Source organism: Lolium rigidum, chromosome 2 (assembly GCF_022539505.1).
Source record: "Lolium rigidum isolate FL_2022 chromosome 2, APGP_CSIRO_Lrig_0.1, whole genome shotgun sequence".
Classification (NCBI taxonomy): Eukaryota; Viridiplantae; Streptophyta; class Magnoliopsida; order Poales; family Poaceae; genus Lolium; species Lolium rigidum.
In genome coordinates this window covers 164,839,088-164,858,233 of record NC_061509.1, presented here as the reverse complement: position 1 = coordinate 164,858,233, position 19,146 = coordinate 164,839,088, and the positions used below count along the sequence as shown (strand labels likewise).

General features: G+C 41.7%; 1 protein-coding gene across 1 annotated transcript; it reads right to left on the bottom strand.

Annotated features, from left to right (window-relative positions):
- Positions 1 to 4,101: 4,101 nt before the first annotated feature.
- On the bottom strand, positions 4,102 to 7,231 carry LOC124690281 (calcium uniporter protein 2, mitochondrial-like). Its single transcript, XM_047223683.1, has 3 exons — positions 6,675 to 7,231; positions 5,971 to 6,038; positions 4,102 to 4,777 (listed from the first exon to the last, which is right to left on the bottom strand). The coding sequence occupies exons 1-3, from the start codon at positions 7,102 to 7,104 to the stop codon at positions 4,217 to 4,219; spliced, it is 1,059 nt and encodes a 352-aa protein (XP_047079639.1). The 5' UTR covers positions 7,105 to 7,231; the 3' UTR covers positions 4,102 to 4,216.
- Between the last annotated feature and the right edge of the window lie 11,915 nt (positions 7,232 to 19,146).

Here is a 19,146-nt window from a genome sequence, read left to right as displayed (position 1 = left end):
TTTCCATCAATATAAAATTCATCAAAATTGGTCGGGTAGATTTGAAACTATTTAATTTCTAAGACAGGACCAGTATTTGAATTTCTCTGAAATTAATTAACAGGATTTGAAAACTGGGCCTAGGCGGGAAAATTTGTCTGGGCTGTGCAGCGAGAGAAGAGTTGGGCCGGCCCAGGCTAACGCTGCGAGGCCAGCTGACAGCAGGCCCCACCCGTCGGCCGAGCCAATCTTACCGAAGCGGTACGGTGAAACGTGGGCGGTTGGATTAGAGGCGGATCCGACGGTCGAGGCTCATCGTCTCCGTCGATGAGAGGGGAGGTGCTAGCACGGCGGAGTAGGGGGTCGGCGGCGCTCCTGGACTCCGGCGAGGGGCGACGTTGACGTGAGGCGAGGTTGTCGTCGACGACGAGTCGAATGTAGCAGCGGTGTCGCTTGAGGTGGACCGAATCGACGACGACGATGAGCTACGGGCGCGGCGGACTCCGGTCAAATTCCGGCGATGGAGGGCCAAATCGAGGAGGGGAAGAGGTTGAGGAGGATCGGAGAGAGGAGGGGAAGCAGATTGGTGTGAAGGAAGCAAGCGCGGGGGCTCTCCTTTTATAGGGTGAAGAGGTCGCTGCGGGGTTACCGTGAGGGTCGACAATGGCGCGGGTGCCTCCGGCGAGGGAAGGGGTCGGCGAGGTGGGCGCTAGGTAGGTGCGGTCGAGGCGGTGCTAGCGAGCTAGAGGGCGAGGTGGGGGACGGCCTGGCGTGCGCGCGAGATGGCGAGGTTCTGGCGGCAAGTTCACGGAAATCCGGCGATGTGGTCGTCGGCGACAAGGCTCGCGCGAGCAGGGGAGCGTGTCCGGCGGGATCCTGGCATGGTGGCGAAGCTCAACGCGCAGCATGGTGGTCCAGGAGAGGCGCAGAGAGCTGGGACGGCGCGTGGCCAGGGCTTGCCCGTGGTGCACGCTGGTGCGACATCCACGGCATGCCTGGCAGACCTGGGCGCGCCAAATCCGGCGAGGGTCGTCGTTCTTCTCGACAAGTGGCGATGCTAGGTGATGTAGGGTGGTGCTGTGGAGCTCAGAGACATGGTGGCCAGGGTGAGGAGGAAGGAGAAGAGAGGAGGGTGCACCATGTGTGGCATGGCCGGCATGGCCATGTCATGCTAGCTTTGGCCCCTCCTCCTAGGGTTTCTATGCCTTGGTTGGGTGTAGAGGGACCAGGGAGCAAGGTGGAGGGAAATGGGGCAATAGGGTTTAGGCCAAACACTATTTTAAATAGTGTTTGCATAGTTCCCTATTTGCAATTTGCTATATTTCACCAAATTTGGTTGGATTCATATGATTCAAAAAATTGAGAATGGGGTATTTGAATAAGTTGCAAAAGACCAGAGACAAACATGTGTGGTGGTGGAATTTTAAAAATCAAAGAATAGCAAAAATTGGCAAAGTGAGATTGTTGTATTTGATAAAAGTTCCATCTTTGGATGAGCATAGAATTTGCTCCAAGAGGAATTTGACATGGTGGTCTTGACCAAAGTTGTTCTCCTTCATGTGCTCTTGGATGAGGTGCAAAGTATTGAGAGAGTTTAGTTTGAAAATCTTGAAATGCAAAGGCTCAAAGTAGGGACCAGAATATAAATGGCAGATTTGACCATTATCACATGTGATCCCATTTTGAGTTTGAAATTTATTTGATTTGTGTTTCTTTGATTCCAAAAGTTGTAATAAGTGTTTAGTGACATAATACAACTAATGGTGAAGGCCAAAATGGTCTAGGTCAAAGATTTGGAAACATGGCATAGACCATATGTGAGGGTTTTGTGATTTTCTAACTTTTATTCTTTTCTTTTTCATTGCTTCACTTAAGCAAGTGTGAGGTTTATTTGGTTTTAGAATGAGTTGGGTAAAGGGTGCAAACTATTTTGAGGCAATGGAGGTGCCTAGGTCAAGATTTGATATTTTGGCTAAGTGCCACATATGCCTCTATGCATATGTTTGATTTTATTTTGTTTCTCACTCTGAATTGGTTGGTAAGTACTTGGTTGAGTGTGTTGATGTATTTCAAATCATCTACCAAGGTCAACAATCAAGGTTGGAGCATTTGCATAAAGTAGCCATAGGCTTGATATAGCCTTTTTCTTATTTTTGGGTTTCTCAAGATAGATCCAAATGATTTTGAGAAGGTTAGGGTTTTTCTTATTTGATTTCTTTCTCTTTTATTTTATTTGGTTTGTGATCTTCACTTTCGATCACTTTAGGGTTTTAGGGTTTATCACACAAGCATAAGAACACTCATCATGGCAAACACAAATCCTATCAGTTAGCTTCATATTTTTTAAATTGTTTAATTTTTTGCATACACTCATCTTTATGAATAATCTATATGAATACACATATGCAAACCTTCTAAGAATAGGTCTTGAGATTAACGAAGATAGGACATACATCTCGCCATCGACAAGAACATCATTTCCCACCGAAAAATATTCCACATTTTATTAGATGCTAAAACGTTAAACCTAATGCTGTGTTTGGTTGCAATGAATTGGGCTCTGAATTGGGGAATCTAGAATTGAGGGCCCAATTCTGCTGTTTGGATGTACTAGATATTGATGTGTGGAATTGTTGCCAATTCTAAGGAGAGGCCCGCGCGGGGCAACTTAACCCGTAGCCCAATTCGGAGGTCTGGACCTCCGTATTTGCCGCGAATCGAGCGGGCCGCTCGCTCGTCTCTCCCGAGCCGAGGCGTGGCTCTCTCCCGTCGACTGCGAGTGCATCGCCGCCCACCTCGCGCCTCCTCTCCCCCTCGGCCCGACTCCGGCCGCCCTCGTCCGCCCCTCCACCCTCTCCTCCACTCGGCCCGACTCCGGCCCGCACTCCCCCGCCCTCGTCCGCCCCTCCTCCTCCTCCCCGCCGCCGATCCGAGCCGCCCTCCTCCGCCCTCCTCCCGCGGCACCCGAACCCTAGGTGCATCCCGTCGACTGGCCGCGAGATGGTAGAGGAACGACGGCCGGCGGACGCGCGGCGGACGGCCGGCTGACGCCGGCCGGTGGACGCGAGCGGGACGGCCGGCGGATAGCCTCCAATTTATGTGTACTGACCACCATTTTATTTTTGCAGATTTGAGGTGAACAAGTGCTATTTGTGAGCATAATTGTGCACTTTCTGCTATTTGTGCTAATTTCATTCATATTACAGAGGTTGTATTGTTCAAAGTCAAAAATGCTCTCATTTCTACACATGTGACATCCAAACAGGATTTGGTATTCCATTGAAACTTGAATTCTATAGCTGAATACCACGCACATCCAAACACTCTTTGTGGTATTCCATTGAATTGGTTGATTTGGTTTTCCATTGCCAATTCAATTCAGAGCCCAATTCATTGCAACCAAACACAGCATAAGGTTTGATTCCTAATAGGCTGGATACCACTCTCGCTAACCATCTAACAACATGTCGGTTCTCTTAATTGTTCACGACTCGGCAATGCTAGATTGCTGGAACAGCAGTGCGTGTCAAATTTGCCTATGGCTGCGTGGTGCCGTGCCAGCCACTGGTTCCTCTTCCTCAACGCGAGTTAACCACGGAGGTACCCGGTATTTGGGTACGTGTTGATCTGCGGTGTCGTGTCGTGCCAGCCACTAGTTCCTTCCTTGCTGTGACGAGTTAAACTACAGCTGCGCGTGGGAGGCGATAGCAACGGACGGTCACGAGGGGGAAGCATCAAAGCCCACCAAACTTGTGGGGGATGATGACAGAGTCCAAACAGACAGCGAGAAAAGGACGGGCAGAAAGAAATGCTGACGGCTACCGTTGAGGATGCCTTTTTGATGCTTTTGATTCTTTACAAGATCATTTTGATTGGGTTAAAGAATAAGACAGGAGGACCAACTAGGGAAAAAAAATAGATATTCTTACATGGACTATTGCCGTGTCAGAAGGTAGTATTGCTGGATGACAATTGCGACACCTGCTCAGTCATGGGACGATTTTTTACTCTTTTGAATTTCTCTTTTTTTTTTTTTCTCAAGATTGTTTACAGCCGGTATATACACGCTGATCCTCCCTCGTCTACCTCAGATCTCAGATGCATCCACAAGGACACTCCCCATTTCGAGTTTAACCTGAATCCAACTTAAAATTCTCCAATGAGTACGCTCCGCGTTCCAGAACGGTACATGAAGAGCAGCCACATCAAATGGGCACAAAGAATTGGCAATAACAGATCAATGACACTGGCAGTAAGAATGGCAATTGCTATCCTGGGCGAACTCGCAGGGACTACTTTGAGCTTGCAGCGCCGGAAGGCCGCAGGCTCGCCGGAGCTCGCTGTAGCGGCGGAGATCAAAGTCCTGGGCCTTCATCAGGCGCTTCTGCTTCACCAGGAAGCGACTCTGGAAGAAGCCCTCAAACGACGGTTCCCTCTTGGTCCGGAGGAAGAAGGCGTAGCCGGCCATGAAGTAGGTGGAGGTCACGAAGAAGCAGATGGGCTCCATCACGTCCCAGGACAGCTCCCAGAACGTCAGCCTCATGAAGCCGGCCGTCTGGAGGGCCAGGGCAGCCAGCCCTCCCCACAGCTCCCGCCGCACCTGGAGCGTGGCTCTGCGGTCGATGTCCGCCTTCACGGCCTCCATCGCCTTCAGCTCTTCCCTTGCAGGGTCGTTCTCGGCGATGGCTGGGGCTCGCGGCATGGGTATCACCTTCTCAATTGCTTTCACAACCTGCAATTTGAATAACAAGGACAAAAACATTTCCTGTAATTTGACGATGTTTTTCTTTTGAGAGTTCTCCAGTCAAAAAGTAAAATAGCAATGTTGATAGAGAAACTGGGGCTACAATTCAATAGGACTTTCAAAAACAAGTAAAATTATTTGTCAAACAAATGTCAGTGGATCAAAACACGCTTAGAAAGCAGAGAAAAGTATTGACTTTAATTAAGGTAAATATTTAAAATGATGTTAGTGACCAACTAGTACCAAACAAGGTCTCAAGGGTATTTATCAACTAAGACCACAAATTATATCTGGCAAAAACAAAGAACAAATAGTACTACATATCTTGTCTATGAGACAAATAGCACTACATATCTTGTTCAGAGTGCTATGATCGATCTGCACTCGTGACCAAACCATGCGATTTTCTGAACTATTTAGCGCACCGCCTGCCTCCACAACTTGCAAGGGACAACTTGCCGAGTCACTGCGACCACAGCTGGACCAACGGAAAATAAAGAATAAATGGTACACTTATCTTGTCTATGAGTGTTATGACCTAATCTGAACCACATGGCATGTGATGCTGTTCCCTAACTTTCGTTTAGGTCACCAGCCAACATTGTTTTTTTGGGGGGGAAGGTCACCCAGAATATAAGAAAAGTAGATCTGTCATGACTTGTTGTAATTCCGCTAGTCTCTTCATTATTCAAAATTGGCAGAAATAGTTTTTGAAATTAATAAACAAAGACTACACTATTTTTGGTCACAATAGTTCCCATCTCAAAAACAAATAGTAGTAAGAAGATCAACTTTAATAATAATAATTCTGTTTGATGCAGTTGAGCTTGAATTCTGAATGTTTACTACATAAAAAGCATATCTAATTTCAAAAAACACAACCATCTATAGTTCATTCCATTGTTATGCCATGAATAATTTTAATGATATTGATCTTTCAATAGATCGCATTTCTTGAGTCTACTTCCACTTCAGTTAATCCTAATATACCCAATTATTATAGTTCTTCATGGACCAAATTGTTTCTACCCTATCAAATGAACTAGTGACAAGGACACCATCAAGATGGCTACCATGGCTGCATCGGCAGAAAGGGCTGATCTCATGATTGAAAACAGGGAATACCGGCACCATGCAAGTAGACTCTTTAGATGAATAATTAAGTAAAATATTTCCGTATGTGACTAACTAAATTTGTTGGGATGTATGACATGCTCAAAAGGTATATCAATCTACCACCACCATACTGGCATATGATGGGTGTATATGCTGGCACCATTAATGAGTTGAAAATTCAGGAATGCTTCATATTTAGCTGCTCAGTATGTAAACACACGATCAAAGCCAATTTCCAAATAACGGCTTCACATACTCTTCTTCACGCTGACTAGACGCCAGCCAGCCAATCTGAATCTGTATAACGTGCAGAAGTTCTTTTCCAAGATTTCGGGTGCCCAAGGGCATGTTAGTTCTCCTCATGTTCATTCATCGGAGTTTTTTTTTTTGAAGAAAAGAAAATTGTTTTCCGACGGAATTATACAGACCAGATAATAGACATGCGTCTCTTCCAGACGAAAGAAAAAGACTCATCTTGAGAAACGGCAAACCACCCAAACTTGTGGTCAACGTCGATGAGCGGTAGAACACCTCCGGCTTCTTTGCTGTTTGTTGGTGGTCAAACAAAAACACGCAAAATTCGTTGATCTGAGCTTTGAGAAAATGAAAATCTTCGGTCGCCCGGATCACCGAAAATTAACAGCAGCGAGGAGGAGCAACGGTTTTCTTGTGCTAACTGCAAAGCACAACGGTTTGCTCGGTGTTGGGAAAGAAACAGGATGATCACAATCAAAAATATGATTTGAACAAATGCGCTGGGGGAAAAGTGGGGGGAGGAGGGGGTCGTACCATCTTGGCATTGAGGAAGATAAAGCGTTGAGATATCGATCCGGACTGTCGATGCCGACGGAGGGTCCGGCGTCGGCGCCCGCTGCGTCGCAGCAGAGCCTGAGGAAGTCGGCGTAGGGCACGGCGCCCTCGCGGGACGCCCGCACCCGGGCCCGCGCCGCCTCCATCTGCGTGGCGCGCAGCACCTTCCGCGCCTCCGCCACCGTCAGGCTGCCCACCTCCGCCGTCGCCTCCTGTCTCGCCGGAGCAGGAGGGGCAGGCGGGGCGGCGGGCGGGACGAGGCCGTCGAGGTTGATGCGCGGGAAGGAGACGCCGAGGTGGTCGCGGATCCGGTCAGCCAGGGGCAAGAACCCGGCGTCCGGGGGCATGGTGGGGCGGAACGCGGGCCGCTCCTGCGTGAAGCGGCGCATCCCGTAGGTGGCCTGCGGCGCCGCCGCGAAGCGCTGCGCGACGGCCCTCCTGAGCGCGGCCGCCATTGCTCGCTACTGGGTCTCTGCTTGCTTGGTGGAAGCGGAACCCGACCGACGGGAGGAAGAAGAACAGTGGAATCTGCCGGACGGAAACGGTAAAATTGCTCTCGATTTAACCGGGTCGGGGGCCGGTGACTGATTTGCGGTGGAAGGAATGGTGGGGCGTGGGAGGCTATTTATACCGCCGCGGTTGCGTCCGGGCCGCCCGAGCCAGGCCAGGCTCCTCCAAGCCAGCGCTGAGTCGGACGCGAACCCAGCCGGCTTACGCCTTCCTGTCGACCGACATGCACGGTAAAGATCTCACAGTTTGTAAATTCTTGATTTTCAGAGTAACATGAAACGATTTCAGCGATTCAACAGTTTGTACTGGATACTGCATAAAGCTTCACCCGCATGATGTTCAGCAGGTGGTATTTGAGTGCCGTATCAAACGTAGATACGCTGGTCAGTACAAACAGTTTTTTAAAGAGGTTTATGTTCGGCTTTTAGTCAAATTCTTCGCACGTTTTAGTTTGGTGCTGGTTTGGCACATGAACAACATGTGTATCAGAGTGAGGTCATCATTGTTGGTAATACAACGCAGGAAATAGAATTGCATCATCGCGTGCGAGTTTTTTGTACTACGAAAAATAGTGTGATCCAACGTGTTGCACGGGTCGGTTACAGGGTATATGCTCTCGGAGGTTAATTCCATGATAAACAAATTATACCCATAGATCAAAGGTGCAGATATGGGTCCTAGAGAAGAGTTTTGGGGTCATATATTGCCGCGCCTAATTCCTGATGTTACATCAGGACGTCAACATTTCGATAGGCAGTGCAGGAGAATAATAATTGCAATAAAAGTTTGCTTCTTTTGCGAGGCAAGGTCACCAAGAGAGTCTTAGCCACGCAGCTACATAACGGAAAAATTGGAAAGAGTCTTAGGCCTACTTGATTTTTTGTATTCTGAGTTTTATCTTGCTTTATATTATACATTATATTTAATCTTAGAAAATATATATATAAGAGGTGAATAAATATGACGCGCAATTTTCACAAGACTCAGAATGACACCACCACGGCACGTAAATTGAGAACTGCATCCGACCACGGGGAAAAACTCGTAACGGCTAGCAATTATCATGTATTCATGTATCAAATCAAAAAGAACTAAAGTGGGCGTTGATATATTTCCACAAAAAAGTCAACTTATATCTTGATATATAAGGACATGTAGAGATGCAAGTAAGATCCACTGAAATTCACTAGTTTATTTTTCTATTAATTTTGAATCAGAATTCATCATCATCAGAAATAACAATGTAAATTGTACAGATTAAGGATCCCACTGAAAGTAACCCTTTGACTTTGCAGCGTTTCAATTCAACAGTGATATTCCATGGCAAAATATTGATCTTGTGTTATCTCCGAGTTGACTGAAAACCTGTGAACTGATTATATTCATTTTTGCTCAAAAATGCATGTGCCCGCATCGATTCGAGACATGCCTAGCTACGATGATAAGAGGAAAGAATATTTAATACACTGTTGATATGGTGCACGATATCCTCCAGTCATCATTTGTACAAACAGACATCTTCAGTGTGGCATGTGCTGTTATGTGATGCCATTTGTGAAGTCTGACTGCATTTCAAGAAAGGCAGCATCAGTGCCGCAGCTAGTGACGGTGTTATCTCCTGCCCCGGAATCCTATTCCAGATAGTAGTACTAGCTAGGAATATTTGGAAGAACAAAGATAAATAAACGAAGCTCAGATGTATTGGGTTGATTAATCATCCATTCTATTCTTATGATGGGAACTAGCATAAATTTGAGGATATATCAACTAATTAAGACATTATTACAAAAAGATAATGCTATTTTATTTTATTAATAATCATTTGAGATATTAATACACATAGATGCAACAATGTGAAATAATGATAGCTATCAATAAATGAAACAAAAAGAGATATAATAGATAATAGATACTAATAAACACTACAGACACATATCCTTTACACAAGACTAGTTTTGCCATATTTGTTTTTAACAAAACAGTAAAATTAAACTAAAAATATTCCAAAGTATAACATGTATAATTGACCAAAACCCACACTATTTTGACTAGCAATTGCTTAGATTTACAAATTCCACTTCAGTATAAAATCATGTACTAGAATCATCTACCCTCTTGTCTGGTCAGATCTTCCATACGCCCATTGCCAATACAAATAATATTGGGTAGGTATATATCAAAAGATATCATTAGAAAAATTTATATATTATATTTTACAATGATAAAAGTTTTATATTATATTATATTGGAGTCAAATAGACGGTCAATACAGTTACTAAGACCTATAAAAACCGTAACCAAGGAGTACAAAAAATATATATTATTACAGTATGTTAATATAAAAATACATCAACATTTCACTGCTTTATGACTTGTTTAATTACAACAAAGAATTGCTTACAATTATTTATGCAGCAATAAATTATAGTTTTGTATGCAAATTCATATCTAACTAGTGGCGGAGCTTACCCAAGCTGTGGTAGAAGCATGCCTCTAAATAAAATTAAACTGTAAATGATTTTTTGGACAGCTAGAAGAAATTAATGTATTTTTGTCTCTAAATACTCGTATTTTGCTTTTTCCCCCTCCCTCGAGCTCAGCCCACACCTTATCTAACCATTTCGATACGAGGTCAAATGACCAGATGAAATACAAGATATGCTTTTGAATTAAATTATCTCAAATTATAAAAAACAGACGATTTTGAAGATACTACTGAATCAAATATGACCATTGTCGGGTGCTAGCCATTCCACATCGGACTTGGCCCAGAATGCATCGGTATTAATGAGAATAATCCAGGCATTACGAACAACAACGATGAACATGCCGTACACCACCCCGTGCACAACAACTTTGAGATCTTGTAATATCCTAATCCGAGACGATTATAAGATATTAGTAATAGCATTACATCGAAAATCGAAAAATTTAAAGCAATTATAAAACGAGAGGTAATGTTGGTCTTCACGCCACAGGGTTAGCTTTCAGAGTAACTAGATACCTTCAATAGCTTTGAAGAAAATACGTATCACACACTACAAAGATGACTAAAGAAGTTTAATTAATCTAAACTGCAACACTATAGTAATTATGATTCAAATAAGAAATAATTCATATAAGAATATTATACTAAAATATTAATGATAAATAAATATAAACAATTTATAAAAACTCATTAGAGAAAATTGTTTTTATTGATCATCACACATTTTGTATTGTCTATAATATCAAAGTAAATGAAGATGACATCGTAAATCAATGATAATGAAAAGAAAAGAAAAATTACAAGACATAAGAACTAGCTGTGCTTTATATAAGATCGATTATCTTGATCTAAGATCGCTGGTGATGATGTCACGATCTTCTTGAACTTTAGATAAAACCAAAACAAACAAGATAACATGCGTTAAGAAGAAGCTGATTGCAGCAGATTGCATAATGAAGAAATAGAGTGATAACATCACCGCTTTTGAAGGATTTTCGCTTCATAATGTACCAACCAATATATATAAGTAAATACATAGGTATATGATTGTGAATACAGATTACTACAAGATAACACTTGCTGTTTCAGCAAGAAGTGACCAGGGTCATATATAAACTTTTTCATTAATGAAACTTAGAATCCATCAATACAACCAATCCGTATGAATCAAAGAATTGTACAACAATTAAAGAACAGAATGATGATGAATACAAGAAACAAATCACACTACAGATTATATGAACAAGAAATGGTGGAGGAAGAATCAAGTGATTGTGCTAAAGGTTGTGAGAGTATATAAGTAATCAAAGAACAAGACACAGACAAAACTTGCTATAATAACAATTTCCTAGGGAGCCGAGAGAGAACAAATCATGAGTAAGTATTGGTTTAGATCATAATGTGTTAAGTGTATCAACATTAAGTTTATAGTGGAGGTTACCTGCTTTGTATTATCATTTGGTGCTAACCATGTGATGCCGGCAAATATGTAAGGCAGTTATAGAAATTTAACCAGGGATTTTAAATAAGCCATAAGAATCACCACTGAATCAACCAAATGAATCCATCAAGGATTTGATCTACAACTAGCCAACCAAAATCACCTAGCAACATATAGCTAGCTAAACCATCAGACATATAGACAATTTTATGTCTATTTCATTTCAACATCAAATATATTAGAATCAAGCATGACGACCACCAAAGATGATGCATAGAAGCATACAAAAGAGGTAGGAACAAATCATATTCAGCAAGTAATGCATTGTTAGGGCCAAGAACAATGGACACACAAGCCACACATAAGCCAAATCAGAGAAGAAGATCATCACCATAGGAGTTCGCATTATAAGTAGAGGTGCCAACAAGTGTTGGTTTCCATCCATAGCTTGCACGCATGTGCATTGCATTTATCACTGATGTGAAGTTTAAAAACTATTATTTGAATGTGAAGTGCACCATCGATAAAGGTTAATCAATATTTGCATGTATGTAACTGAGACTGTGATCACTGCTTTTACAATCATATGCATAACAAGCAACAAAAAGAGTAACTATTTCTGGTGTAGAGCTCAGAGATAAAAATACATAAATTAAGAATATTGAACATAAGAAATATCCTATAATCAATAGATCGCCCTGCATCACTAAAGAGGAAGCAGTAATCCCATACAACATATGAGTATACAAATATAACTCACTTTTATAATTGTATCCAGAAGCACATCAAGAAAATAAAGTACCACTGAATCAATACACAAGGATTGCACAAGAAGACTAAATTTATATTTACTGCACTGTTGTTATGAATTGCTTGGCAATTAGCTTATGAGAGTTGGAGTAGAGATAAACATGAATAAACAAAGAGGCACATCATTAGCTGAGCAGCATGGCAAAGCCATGAACATCACAAGATATAGATATATTAATGCATACTTTATAGCTGCAGATAGGGACACATGTACACACACACATTCAGATAAATAGATGAAGAACCTGAATAGAGGATAAGAGAGTTCTGAGTATGGAGCCCAAAGAAGAAGAGTGCTATAGGAGCAGACAAGTTGACAACACAAGAGCAACAACATAGCACATCACATGCATGCAGAACAGGCGAAGACATGAGATGGCAATGGATGCCAAGGCATCCGTGAGGTAGGAGACAGAGGTAGCACATGAGAGAGAGAGAGAAGGAGAGAGAGAGAAAGGAGGAGCACGGCATCAGGCGAGCAGACAATGATGCGGCCACGGCGGGGTCGCATGATACTGCAGTGCTGTGTCAGTGCCAGCCACGGCAAACACTGCAGAATCCTGCAGACAAACACGCCGGACGTAACCAGGACGAGCCTGAAGGCACCGCCGCGGTGCAGCGCGGCGCTGATACGCCCACCACTGCATAATTCTGGCAACTCATGCTGTTTATGACATGGTGTTTGCTGCACCCGGTGATGATTGCGTCTTAATCAACCACAATGTGATGCCACGTGTCAGCCCTGCGCCACTGCTGGCCCAGTGCCGCAGGCTCCTGAATGTGGTCACCAATGCCGCATCCATTTTCCTTTCTGGAGGCCCATCGAAGGGGAGCCTGAGGAGCCAGGGGCCACCACACATGTGGGCCGCGCCACACCCCGGCCGCGCCGGGCTCCTCGCGGGGCCACCTGTCGCCTCTCCTCATACGCTTTCTGCCATATTGGCCCTTTTTCACCCAAAACTACAGTGACTTTGACAAACCCGAAGACTCCAGCGCCACCACGCAAACCCGCTTCTGGGACATAGTCTCTGTCTCCTGACTTCGCCGACTGAAGGCCCCGAAGCCATCTCCATCGACGCCACGCTCCATCATGCTCCGTGAGGCTCCCCCACATGATCTTGGCTTAAGAAGAGTTGCTAATACTCTCATCTGCACTTGCATGTTATCTCATGAGTCACCACATGATTGAGATCCATCTGAGGACCAGTTAGGATGATGGATCCCATGGATGATACATTATGATTAGTCTATATCTATAAAGTTTGTGAAGTTATTGTTGTTTAATCTTGTGATGCTTAATGCTTGTCACTAGGGCCCGAGTGGCATGATCTTAGATTTAAGCTCTATTTATTGTTAGATTACATCATGTTAGACAGACACAGCCCATGTCTGAACCAAATTCAAAGTATACAGAATGGGATGTCAACTGAGGGAAATGCCAGATGTGAGATCATAATGTTTCAGCCGTGGAGCAAGCCATCAGTTTTGCCCAGACTGCTAAAATAGAAAGCACCTCATCCAGATTCCCCTAGAGGCCCGGCTGCCACCGGCTGGTAGACAAAAGATGCTAGTGTTTCTCATTGCGAGCACGCACGACTATAATTGGAAAACATGCCTACAGATTAATATCTGGATAAGTCTGCCTTTACTAATGAACTAGTCAATTGTCTTGATCGTAATTTGTTCACCCAACACTTGTTATTGGAGAGTTGCCACTAGTGTAGATAGCTGGGAACCCCGGTCCATCTTTCATCATTATATACTGCCTCTACATGTCAGTAATTAACTATCTTCTCGGTGCCATTGCTCCTGTTACTATTATCGTCGTCGTGTTACCGTTACTACTGCTCTCATCACCTAGTTTCTCATCAATTCTATAATAGCAAGCTTCAGTGCAGCTGAATTGACTAATTCTAGCTTGTTAAGGCTTATAAGTATTCTTCTTTACCTCCCCTTGTGCCTAATCACTGTAAATTTTGGTTTTATTTCCTCAAGATCACACATGCATCCCTGATAATTGTGAGGACAGATCAAAGTTTGGAAGTGCTGGAGGCATCTCTAATTATAAGTTCACCTGGGAGTACACTCTACCTCTCTCTCTGCTTTATTTTATTTTATTTTGCTTAGTTTACTTTTGTCTAGTTTATTTGTGCTTAGTTTATTTCTGTCTAGTATTATTTGCTTAGTTTGTCTAGTTTCTTTTTGTCTTGTTTTACTTTTCTCATATACCCAAAAAATCCATAAAAATTTAAAGACCAAAATTAAACTATTATGAGAACCATAACCATTGTGGAGTTATAATATTATACCCTCCGTTCTTTCTATAATGCCTGTTTTTCTTATTTGTTTGAATACAGCAATTCATGTTTTCACAAACCTCCACCCATCAAACAAGTCCAGAAAACTGAACCCATCCGTCATGTATTTTGAGATCCTGTTTTCGCAGTTTATTTATCTTGATATCACAGTTTTTGTAGAAAAATGGTTGCATGACTTCAAGTAAAACAAGAATGAGAAAGCATGAGGGAAGAAGAACAGAATCAAGATGGGAAAAGTGATGAGTGCCGTGATAGAAAAATTGAATACAATTGCTAAAATCTTGCTTAAACGCCATGATATAAACTGTTGCTCTCACCAGACACTAAACATCTTAAATTCATGGCTGAGAGGGAATTTTAATAAGAATCCAAAATCTAATACTACATATCATTAGTTTGAGGAGGTAGAACAATTGTCATATTTATGTGGTTTCCTAGATAACCTTCATGGTTAAAAACAGAAACTTTAAAGGTTTAGAGACCTTAGTAGATTATGTTTTCTGATCCTACTTAGAATGAAAGTATCTGAGAATCCTTAGACTATTATCATAAAGAGGGATCATTGATGCCAGAATGTACACTGCATCCCAGGACCCGTGGAAGAAGAAATTGATGAACCCGAAAGCTCATTGGATGAAAGAGAGGAAATTAATAAGAACTAAAGTCAATATGAAAGAAGAGAGAGGAAAGAATAAAGAGAAGAATGGATACACCATGCCAACTCTTCCATTGAGTAACTCTCATCTCCTTATGACTTATTTTGATTACCTCTATGCTTACCGAAAGAGGTTGAATGTTATGTCTCGTGATTCTCTTGAAATATTCCCATGAGTAAAAACTTGTGAGAATAATTGCTATCATGAGTTTGCTATAATCCATGCTACTTTTATAAATTTTATGATAATGCTTTATTTAAATTCATGGTTTAAATGCATAGTATTAGCACTTTGTGCGTAGCAAATGTTTATGATAAAGCTCTTGATGATGGTCCTATGTTACTTGATAATATTAATTGTACTAATAACAAAAATGGGATTGAGAGATCTTGACATTACTCATGAGTCTCTATACTGCTGTGAGATTTGTCAACCATCTTGCTATATTATTGATAAAAGTAGAAGGAAAGTTTAATCGTGATCATTTTTGAGCGACAGGCCTATGGTTGAACTATAAAGAAAATAGGGGAGAAGTAGATATGAGTTATTATATATCAAAATTATTATGAGAGAGGTGAAAATATGGTTATAAATCTCACTTTACTAAAACACTTCTGATGTCAAAATTTGAAGTTAATTTGCTTTTATCTTCCAGCAATGCTGTCACTTTGTTCTTCATGAAATTGTCAGTACAAGATCTATATGCATAGGAAGTGGCGGTAGACTTAAATGTTTTGAATTTGCTTTTGATGCTCTTCTTTGCTTCAACTCTTATTCCCTGAGCAAGACCATTAAACTTGAGCCCATCTAATTGGTTATAAAGAGAACTTTGGATAACCCATGTGTTTATTTTGCTACTGTTTTGTTGTGTCTGAAGTTGTTACCATCAGAGTAACCCTCTTCTTATCTGTAGTTTGGCTGCAACAGCAGCTATAGCTCAATCTGGGCAAGGATACTAGATTTGGATTTCCGCGTAACAGATTTTTATCCTGTCACGAATCTTAAGCTGTTTTCTCTGTAAATCAGAAAATAGTGCCAATTTACGTATGCGGTTCCTCGTATATACGCAACTTTCGTTAGTTTTGAGTTTTTTCATTTGAGTGCACCTGTGTAGTACACTTTTTAAATCGTGTATTTACTAGCTGTTCGTTTTGGCAGATTTTGTCTCTCGCTTTTTGCATTGTCTCTGCGACTTTAAGCAAGGCTTTCTACACGGAGAGCTGTAGCTAATGCTTATTGAGTTTTGAAATGTGTCACAGGACTATATGTGATCTGGAAGCAGTACTAACCCCTCTAATGAAGTTTATGAGAAGCTGAAAGGAAGTTTTCAAGGGTCAAGATGAATGTTATATGATCAAGAAGAGCAAAGTCTAGTTGTGATGCCTCAAACCATCCCTAAGATTTTGGTAGACTCATGCTTGTTGGGGATGCCCAAGGGATCCTTTCATCAATCACGTGCTTCTTATTGAAACTATATTTATTCATTCACATTCATGTGCTTACTGAGTCTTTGTTATTTTGTTTATGTTTGAATAAATTCGGATCCTAGCAATCCTTGTTTGGGAGAGACACGCTCCGCTTTCTATGAAATATTTGTTCTCATGATTTCCAGTGTTCAATATTAAAAGTTGAAGTTAGATCATACTAGTACATATTTAATAAGTTTAAATATTAGATATTTTAATAATATACTTGCAATTAGTTTTGAGCTCTCCAACTGACTGACAAGTTTTTTCATGTAGTTTAAACCTATTAGTGGAGAACTACCGTAGAGAGCTTGTTGAAATTGGTTTGCATGATGGTCTCTACATTTGATATGCAAGTTGTTTGATGTACAAGAAGATAAATAGAGTATTATAATGTTGGTAATATAAGCTCTTATGTGAAGCTTTTATTTGTAATGTCTGAGTGTTTCAGAAGTTATCAAACAACTCATAAAGCCAAAGCCTTTGCATCAGATAGGCCGCTTCAGAAAAATCGTAAATTTGAGTTAAAAACTGAAGTAATAGGTCACCATATCGATCATTATAAGGTATTTTTCACACATTCATAAGCATTTATGTGCTACCTTTAAACAATTCAAAATGCTTCCTATTTCAGTCACTGTTTTATAGCTCATGAGGAACATGTGTTTTATTCTCTTTCAATCTTGTTAAATAATTAAATGGACTAGTGGTTTCATCCACTATCCACACTGTAAAAGAGCTGCAATGGTTCGCGCCCCAATTAATCAACCTTCACAATTTCATGTTTGCCTGATCTACGCACAACTTAATGCAAATAGACACCTTCATGGTGTGTATCATGGAAGGCACCGAGGATTCAAGCTAGCTATGGCTTGCAAGTGTGGTTGGAGAGGTCAACTATAAACCAAAACTAAAGTATGTAAACAAAAGAGAAGAGGATGATCAATTCAAGTTGTAGAGATAACGCCTTTATAGAATGCTTTGAAAGCCCAATGATGAGGAAGAGCAATTCGCTACCATTCGATAACAACAAACACCTCAAAACATTACTTTTTTATGTTTCAAGTATAGATTGCAATCGAAAAGTCATATAACATGATTAATCATGCCTTCTCATATGTATTAGTTCTTTTACTTTTATGTTGACGGGCTTTACCTACTTCCTTCCATCTTAGAAGTAAACATTGTGTCAACCGCATTGATTCTTACATACTTGCTTATTTGCATTCATCATATTACTTTGTGTTGACCATTATCCATGAGATATACATATTAAGTTATGAACACAATTAAATCTTCTTGTAGTTGTTTCATGCTTTACTTTGAATTACGCTTAAGATAACTCTTGTGCAATAGCTTTTGATGTTGTCTATACTTTTCATAAAGTTTTGCTATATGTTATCTATCATATAACTATAGATCAGCTACTTTGAGTCACTCTTCATCATCCTCATATGCTTGCAATAGTATGGACTGGTACAGGTAAGCAGCATACCATCATGCAATTATTTTGATGCTACTCATCGAAAAGATTTTGTAGGAACCCAAGCTGTGATGCCTGATAGCTCCAACGATCTACACTCCTTTGAGGTTCATGCTTATTATGACAATACTTTGCATAGTTATTGGCACTTTATGACTATTTTAGCAAAAGCCTGAACTAACTGCCATAAAGATGCCACAGTTGCTAGTTCCTCGTTTTCCGCTGTTTTAGCTCCAGGTTTTGTCTGGCAATATTCTCTGAATTGGACGTAAATCACGCCAAACATCCATTTTTCCTGGATATCTGCATCAATCAAGGAGTTTTGAGCATGTGGGTTACCACACATGGGAATGCTGCTGGGCCACCCTGGCCGCGGCTCTGTGGTAGCCACCTGGTCGCCCCTGCCGCCTCTTGCCTATTTAAGCCTCTTCGACCTAAAAAAATCCAATACCTTTTGACGAAACCCGCAAAGACTCCAGGCACCGCCACCACTGCAAACTCGTTTCTTGGGACAGCCTCTGCCCTGACTGCCTAGACGGGAAAGTGGCCTCTAGCCACCTCCACGACGCCATCGCCTCCATCATGCTCCGTATGCCCCATGACTATGTGGGTTCTGTGGGGATGACAGTACTCTTCTGTATCCACAGGTACTATTATAATTACCAAGAGCTATCACACAGATTGAGACCATCTGATGGAATGTGTTGTGTCATAGATCCGCTGATGATGATGATTAGTCTATCTGCAAAGTTTGTGGTTATTGTTAATGCAATCTTGTGATGCTTAATGCTTGTCACTTAGCCCATAAATGATCTGATTTCAAGCTTGCACATGTTGGATTATTGCCAAGTTGCAGGGACAGCTCATGCTCTGAATGAAAGAACTGTAAGACAAGAATGGATAACTGAGGGTGCTTAGATATGAGGATCACATGTTTTCACGGAGTGTTAATAGCCATATCTCATTTGCCAGCTGCACTTAAGATCCTAGACTCCCCAGGCCTTATTGCTGCACTGCTCAGTAGGACACAAGATGTTGCAAGTTTCGCCAGGGCACACACACGCTGTTTATGCCTACATGATTAATGATCTTGATGTTCCGCCTTGAGCACAACTCTATCAATTGCCCGATCGTAATTTGTTCACCCAACACTTGCTATTGAGAGTTGCCACTAGTAGATAGTTAAACCTGGTCCATCTTTCATCGTTTATAATTAAGTTAATAGTTGTTGAAGTTATAGTATCAACTATTCTTCAAAGCATTGTTCAGTATTTATTATCGCTATTGTGTTACCACACGCTCTCATCATCGCTATCAAGTATCAA

Coding starts and splice junctions, on each gene's coding strand:
- LOC124690281 (XM_047223683.1), bottom strand. CDS start 7,104: ATGGCGGCCGCGCTCAGGAGGGCCGTCGCGCAGCGCTTCGCGGCGGCG. Junction 6,039..6,674: donor ACCCTCCGTCGGCATCGACA/GTCCGGATCGAT, acceptor CATACTGAGCAG/CTAAATATGAAGCATTCCTG. Junction 4,778..5,970: donor TATACACCCATCATATGCCA/GTATGGTGGTGG, acceptor TTTTGACTGGAG/AACTCTCAAAAGAAAAACAT.